An 8,143-nucleotide genomic window follows, 5' to 3' on the forward strand; every position below is an offset into this window, starting at 1 on the left:
CACTTTGACAAGGCTAAAAGTCATCTGTAGGTTATGGGAAGAAATTGGCCCCGATGAGACAGACCTATTCCATGTTGTAAACAATAGGAACCCCCTGTGGAAAGCACACTGAATTTACATGAATGTTGGGTTAAATTATATGTTCAACTCTGAGGAGTATGGGTAGGAGTTGGGGGTGGGCAGTGGAGATGCTTCGTCAACTAGGACACTGTTGCAATGATAAAAGATGACCAATCAGGTCCTCAAATGAAAATCAGTTATTGTAGGATGGGAAGTGACAATTTGAGATGGGTATAGAGCCTTCTGTTCTTTAGGACAAAGTTCTGAGGAAGACAAGAGAATCTTGGAGAAGGTTCAAGCTTTTTTATTTTTATCTTATTTTATTTATTTTATTTTTAATGTTGCTTATGAGCTGTGTCAATAGCTGGATCAAGCCTCTTTATGTGACTTCATCCACTTTGGCGTCTTTTGGTCCACACCCCGTCTTCCAGCCATACATCATCTTGTTAGTTTGGGTCTCCAGAACGGTTGCTGAACAAGCCGAAAAAATAGCCTGGTATTTTCAGTCCTAAAAGGCAAAAGTGTAGAAATGGCAAATGCTGCCAGGTCTTAGGGAGGTTCCATCTCTGAGGCTAGGAACCATAGCGTGAGTGTGTGAACGCATTTTTAGAAAGAAGAGCGGTGGTGAACTGGGAAGATGACCAGCTGCTAAAATGCTTGCCAGGCAACCATGAGCACCTGACCTTAATTTCCAGGTCCTCTGTAAAACCCGGGTGCTGCAGCTTGACTAGCCCCAGTGCGGGGACGGAAGATCCCCGGAGCTTGCTGGTCACCCTGCCTAGCCTAATCAGTAAGCGCCAAGTTCAGCAAGAGACTCTCCCTCGAAACATAAAGTGGACATTGGCCGAGGAAGATATCTGCTCTGCCCTCTGCCCTCTGTATGCACGTACACACGTGGACATGCACCTAGACGTATATCAAACCTTGCCCTCCCACGCCCCCACCCAAAAAAAGGGTGAAGAAGAGAGTCATTACCCGAAGGAAGAAAGTAATTCGTCACGAGAAAATTATCCAAAGGCGTTCATTATATCCAAAGGTCTTAGAAAAGATGGGGTTTTGGATCAGTATAAAATGATACAGACGATGAGGTCAAGTTACAGCAAAGCGAAGAACGGGTTTAGAATCCCAAAGTACTCTTGCATTTGGCGCCACCTGCTGGCCCGTGTCTGCTCTGTCTTACTTGGGTTTGGCATCTTTTTTCCTTCCAAGCAAATCCCAACACAGTGTAAGGGGCAAAATGCAAGGGTCCTGTGACAACTGGAGCACGCGCTTGTCCTCCTTCTGAGTCCTCTATCTACTCGGTCTTCCAGCCACCTCCTGCTTAATTAGAGCTCACACTTCCTTGGCTGTTATTGGAGCGAGGAGCCAAGGTTATGAAGATCCATCCACCCCTCTGCCTGTTCACTGTTTGAGATAGGGAAAAGGTGGCTTCTTACACTTTAGCTGACCCTCTTCTGCTCACCATCACCAGAAGATACGACACCATCCTTGACCCCTTTCAAAGGAGTTCAAGATAGGAACCAGGAATCTAATCTGTGCATTAGATTCCAGGAGTCCTGTGGAGCTTCTTGCATTGCTTTCTATATTATTTTGATAACCAAGAAAAAAAATCACAAACATTTTATAATAAATAATTTCTGCCATTTGTCTGCCTCTCTTGAAGGCCTCTCTCTCTCTATTCTCTACACGTTTAGTTCCTATCTGGGTAATTCACACATCACCCTCTGTAACTAGCCCGCAGGCACATTGAGGATAAGAGCAGGCCTTCTTGGTCTGGTATCAGAGGGCTTGGTTCTTCTCACGCACTCATTCTATTAAGCTAAAGAGTCATTTCAATGACTGAGCTATAATTTCAGTCGTGGTGTTAAATTGAGGTTCTTCGCAGATGCAGTAGTTTATCCTAAAGCATTGTTTGATGGCGACAACATGTCGCCTCTTCCCTTCCTGGGAACAATCATAAGAAAGACCATCACATCATACAGATGAGAACATGGAACTTATTTTCAGTAGGTCTTTTATCTTCTTGGAGCAAAATTATTTTAAAAAAAAATAGTGAACTAAATGAACTAAATTCAGACATATATTCGGCTTCGCAGCTAAAATTTAGTTTTGTACTATTTTCACGATGGCTGGTGTATCAGTCAGGGTTCTCTAGAGCAGTGGTTCTCAATTTGTGGGTCACAACCCCCTCCGGGGGTCAAATAACCCTTTCACAGGGTTTCCTAGGACCATTGGATAGCATAGATATTTATATTATGATTAATAACAGCAGCAAAATTAGCTATAAAGAAGTAACAAAAATAATTTTATGGGGGCTGGAGAGACAGCTCAGAGGTTAAGAGCATTGCCTGCTCTTCCAAAGGTCCTGAGTTCAATTCCCAGCAACCCCATGGTGGCTCACAACCATCTGTAATTGAGTCTGGTGCCCTCTTCTGGCCTGCAGGCATACACACAGACAGAATATTGTATACATAATAAGTAAATAAATATTAAAAAAAATAATTTTATGGTTTAGGGGTCACCACAACATGACGAACGGTATTAAAGGGTTGCAGCATGAGGAAGGTTAAGTACCACTGACCTGGAGGATTCCTAAGAGTCACTGGTTTTGCATCCACACTGGAAGGCCAAGGGTTCTGTGCTGGCAAAAGAGGGCAGCAGCAGAGGAGGTAACAGCAACAGAGTAGCTGAGCTCACACAAACATGGCAGATGAACTCACCAGCAGGACTTGACGGTGAGCAGGCACCAAGGAAAAGAGTCTTCCTTCCACTTCCTTCTATCAGGGCCTTAGGGGAAGGTGCCACCCACACAGAGAGCGGGTCTTTTCATTTTAAATAACCCACACACATGCGTGCACACACATACATACACGTGAGCACACATACACACACACATCCATACCAAGCACGCTCACAACAGTTTATGTATCGTATGTTTTATCTACCATAAAGTCAAATTGAATTTCATTTCAAGTTAGTTTGCCATTTCCACATAAAATATTATCAGAAGTGAAATTTATTCAGGTAATCAGAGATTTACTAATAGATTTTAGTCACGAAGAGAGTAATCTTATTGTACACAGATCTGTGTGCTTTGGAAGCATACCATTATCTAAGTTATAATTTGAATCGGTGTTGTAAGTAGAAAAGGTGACATCTCAGGTGACACTGACAGAATCAATTTCCAGACTTAGAGCTGGTGTAGATGGAAATCCCAGTCGTCAGAACGATTATGGTTATAAGTGACAGAAAGCTGGCTTGCAGAAAATAGCGTTTATTGGGTTACATAGCAGAAAACTTCAGAGAAAAACTTTCCTTCCATCTCAGATGGACCTAGCTGTTTCATTTCTCAGAATCCATCCCTTACTTCTGCTTTGCGTTTTACTGGTTTTACTCTGAGGTATGCTTTCTCCATCTGTGTCTTTTCCGAGGTTATAGTTTCAAGACCAAGAAAAAAAAAAAAAGATTACCTCTGTCTTCCTTGCCCACCAACTCCCAAGAATATACAGCTTCTGCACCGTTTGAGAAGCTACAAGCGTGGGGTTGATGCTCCAATTTTATAGTCATGCTACACACAGAAATATGGTTGAGATAGAGAAGCTGACTCCACCCGAAATGCACCAGGGAAAGTACCGTGCTGCCTAAGGAATGGAAGCTCCCATGACAAAAACCGGTGGCTGCTGCTTATTTTTGTGTATTAGAGTCAAATAAAATTTTATTTGGGGCCCAGAGTCCGGGAGTCGAAGCCGGTTGTCAAGCCAGTGCCGTTCCGCGCTCCCCTGCCTTTTCTTTCTCTTTCAACATGACAGATGCCGCTGTGTCCTTCGCCAAGGACTTCTTGGCAGGTGGAGTGGCCGCGGCCATCTCCAAGACGGCGGTAGCGCCCATCGAGCGGGTCAAGCTGCTGCTGCAGGTGCAGCATGCCAGCAAGCAAATCACGGCAGATAAGCAATACAAGGGCATTATAGACTGCGTGGTTCGTATCCCCAAGGAACAGGGAGTCCTGTCCTTCTGGCGTGGTAACCTGGCCAATGTCATCAGATACTTCCCCACCCAGGCTCTCAACTTTGCCTTCAAAGATAAATACAAGCAGATATTTTTGGGTGGTGTGGACAAGAGGACCCAGTTTTGGCGCTACTTTGCAGGGAACCTGGCATCAGGTGGTGCCGCTGGGGCCACATCTTTGTGCTTTGTGTACCCCCTTGATTTTGCCCGTACCCGTCTAGCAGCTGATGTGGGCAAAGCTGGAGCTGAAAGGGAATTCAAAGGCCTTGGTGACTGCCTGGTTAAGATCTACAAATCTGATGGGATTAGGGGCCTGTACCAAGGCTTTAATGTGTCAGTCCAGGGCATTATCATCTACCGAGCTGCCTACTTTGGCATCTATGACACTGCAAAGGGAATGCTTCCAGATCCCAAGAACACTCACATCTTCATCAGCTGGATGATTGCACAGTCTGTCACCGCTGTAGCTGGCTTAACTTCCTATCCCTTTGACACGGTTCGCCGTCGTATGATGATGCAGTCAGGACGCAAAGGAACTGACATCATGTATACAGGCACGATCGACTGCTGGAGGAAGATTGCTCGTGATGAAGGAAGCAAGGCCTTTTTCAAGGGTGCATGGTCCAACGTTCTCAGGGGCATGGGTGGTGCCTTTGTGCTTGTCTTGTATGATGAGATCAAGAAGTACACATAATTATGTCGTAGGTGTTCTCCCCGAGAACAGGCATGTTGTATAATACACCATATCTTGAACATTCTGGACAGATTCTCTGGGCTTGTCTGTTTTATCAATGGCAACTATTTACCAGTTGAAAAGTGGGAAGCAATAATATTCATCTGACCAGTTTTCTCTTAAAGCCATTTCCATAATGACAATAATGATGGGACTCAATTATATTTTTTATTTCAGTCACTCCTGATAATAAAAATTGAGGAAATAAAAAATATCTAAAGACAAAAAAAAAAAAAAAATTTTATTTGGGTTATTTTATGTGCTCAAATTTACCAGTATTTCTAAAGGTGCTCTTGGTATAATTAGCTGGTCTTTCAGCAACATCATAACCATTAGACGAAGATGATACTTGCTATGACCTGAATATTTGTGTCACCTTCGCTCCTGTTTCAGTTGTTGAAGTCTACCCACTAATGTGTTGGTATTTGAGCACGGGCCATTGGGAGGTGATCAGACCATGAGAGGAGAACATTCAAAAATTCATCTGCCAGAAGCTGCCACCCACTTCTGCCTTGTACGGATACAGCCAGAAGCATGCCTGTTAACCAGAACAGAGTCCTCAGCAGACATCAGGTCTGCTGGTTCCTTCGTTTTGAACGTCTCAATCCCCAGAGCTGTGAGAAATGACTTCTGGTTGTTTGTAAGACATGCAGTGTGTGACATTTTGCTATAGTAACACAGAAGGGCTAAGATAATACCCATCACCTAGATAAAGAACTTCACAATTTATCTCCATCTATTGCTCAACATTCTTGCTTCTTTCATCTGGTTTCAGGCCCTGGAGAATGGATATAATTTGGAGAAACTCTGTAAGAGCATTTACAGTTGCAGAAAACACTTCACAATTCACTTTCTCTCAGGCAACTCTGAGGTCACAAAGCAAGATGACGGTAGTTAACGTTCTAGCATGGAGTGGCAAGAGGCCTGTGGGATTTGAAATAAAATCCACCCCCCTCCCCAAAGGGAGTAGCATTGTTGGGAGGTGTGGCTTTGCTGGAATAGATATGGTCTTGTTGGAGGAAGTGTGACACTAGGGGCTGGGCTTTGAGGTCTCCTATGCTCAAGCTGCACCCAGTCACACAGTTCATTTCCTGTTGCCTGCCAAGCAAGATGTTTAACCCTCAGCTACTTCTCCAGCATCGCATCTGCCTGCATGCCACCATTCTCACGGTGATGATAACGGACTGAGCCTTTGAAACTGTAAGCAAGCCCCAAATGCTTTCCTTTATAAGGGTTGCCATGGTCTTGATGTCTCTTCACAGCAATAGAAACCTTAGACAAGGCTCGAATTGTTGACGGCTTCTGGAGGAGGGAAAGTCACTTCTCTTCAATGGTGTGGCTCCTGGTAGGTCTACCATGCTTCACTGTACAGCTCCACAGCGAGGAGCTTATGGAGAACATCAACTAAATAGATGAGTATTTTTAAAAGGAGGACACAAATTGGGGGGTATGGGTAGATAGAGGTGGGTCTAGGAGGAGTTAAGGGTAGAAATTGGGGGTGAATAGGATCAAAGTACATTATATAAAATTCTCAAAGAACCTCCAAAATTTTTAAAGTACATTTTAAAAAAAATCCCACAACAACCCACAAACATGTATGCAATAAGAATTAAGTAACAAAACCAAAAGTCTCCTTCTGTTCTTGAGTGTTAGAACTATTTCCACAGTATAGGGATTTTGGATGGCAGTACTAGTTGCCCTTTGAAGCTCAACTGAATTATAACATCTCATAAAAATGTAATAATATTAAATTATATAAGTGTATACCAATGACTTATTTTTATCATTATCATCATCATCATCATTATTATTATTAGTTTTTCGAGATTGGGTTTCTCTGTGTTGCTTTGGAGCCTGTCTTGGAACTAGCTCTTGTAGACCATGCTGGCCTCAAACTCACAGAGATCCGCCTGCCTTTGCCTTCTGAGTGCTGGGATTAAAGGCGTGTGCCACCACTGCCCAGCCAAAGACTTGCTTTTAGAAACATAATTTCCATCATAGAGGTGGGGCGGTGGTAAAGGTGCTTGCTACAAAGTCTGATAACCTGAATTCAATCCCAGGATTCACTTAGAGGAATAAAATCTACTCTTGCAAGATATTCACTAACGTTCATAACCATGCCATGGCATACATCCCCAGCCTCTTTCCTAGCCCCTACTGAATGAATAAATAAATAGGTGTAAGAAAATTAATGAATTTCAACTTCAATATTCAAATACCTTGTATCTTACATCTTGATTTTTAAAAAGATTTATTTATGTATTTTATGTGTATGGTACTTTGTCAGCATGGACATCTGCACACCAGAAGAGGGCATCAGACAGTTGTGAGCTGCCATGTAGGTGTTGGGAACTGAACTCAGGATCTTTGGGAGAGCAATGAGTGCTCTTAACCAATGAGCTGTTTCTCCAGTCCCACATCTTGATATTTAACTGTTTTTTTTAAATTGTTAGGTTTGTTTATTTATTTGTTCATTTATTTATATATTTAAAGAGTTTATTTATTTATTTATTCTTTATACAGTATTTTTCCTGCTTGTATGCCTGCAAGCCAGAAGAGGGGCATCAGATCTCATTATGGATGGTTGTGAGCCACCACCTGGTTGCTGGGAATTGAACTCAGGACCTCTGGAAGAGTAGCCAGTACTCTTAACCTCTGAGCTATTTCTCTAGCCCCCAACAGACATGTTTTTTTTTTTTGGAAGAATGTGTAACCAAAGGATTATCATTAATTCTGTCGTTCTGTGATGTAGTTTCAACAATACTGCCACATAATGTTTTTTCCTTTAAAAAAGAAATTTCCTATCCAACCCAGCACTGCATTTTTACAGATGCCTCATCTCTGCCCCTAGGGGGAGCTCCAGACTCCTCTACGAATCAACTCATCCCCTTTCTGCAATTTTTTTTTCTTGTTTTCTTTTTACTTCACATCCAAGAGGAGTCAAGGTGAATCTGTTAAGAGCAGATTTCTGAGTGTGTCTCTTGAAGTGTGGATCTTCTGACCACTTGTCCAGGGTTTCTGCTGACACTAAGAAAGTCTCTGGTTGGATTTTGCTGCCGTATTAAATGGATTCAGCAGGCAATTTAAGTGCTTCACAGGTGCTAGGTACCTGAATGCTGGTATAGGCTGTAAACAAGTGATGGACGTTGCTTATTTCTTGATATACACCCTGGTGTCTTTGACTAGCTCTGCCTTGGTCCACAGAAAGAAATCTTAAAAACAGGTTCAACCTTCAGCTTATCTAGCCTCCAGAATTCTAGCAATGTAAGGTGTTCTAAGTCCTTTCTATTTTGGCAAGGATGGGTACTTAAATAGACACTACCATTGAGTTAACATATGTCTCTT

At 42.8% G+C, this 8,143-nt stretch overlaps 1 protein-coding gene across 1 annotated transcript; it reads left to right on the top strand.

Moving 5' to 3' along the window:
• Positions 1-3,799: 3,799 nt before the first annotated feature.
• On the top strand, positions 3,800-5,022 carry LOC130888756 (ADP/ATP translocase 2). Its single transcript, XM_057792072.1, has one exon. It carries the CDS (start codon positions 3,863-3,865, stop codon positions 4,757-4,759), a length of 897 nt encoding a protein of 298 aa, XP_057648055.1. The 5' UTR covers positions 3,800-3,862; the 3' UTR covers positions 4,760-5,022.
• The last annotated feature ends 3,121 nt before the right edge of the window (positions 5,023-8,143 follow it).

Source organism: Chionomys nivalis, chromosome 17 (assembly GCF_950005125.1).
Source record: "Chionomys nivalis chromosome 17, mChiNiv1.1, whole genome shotgun sequence".
NCBI lineage: Eukaryota > Metazoa > Chordata > Mammalia > Rodentia > Cricetidae > Chionomys > Chionomys nivalis.

Excerpts from the sequence above, each read along its gene's own strand:
- LOC130888756 (XM_057792072.1), top strand. The coding sequence starts at position 3,863 with ATGACAGATGCCGCTGTGTCCTTCGCCAAGGACTTCTTGGCAGGTGGA.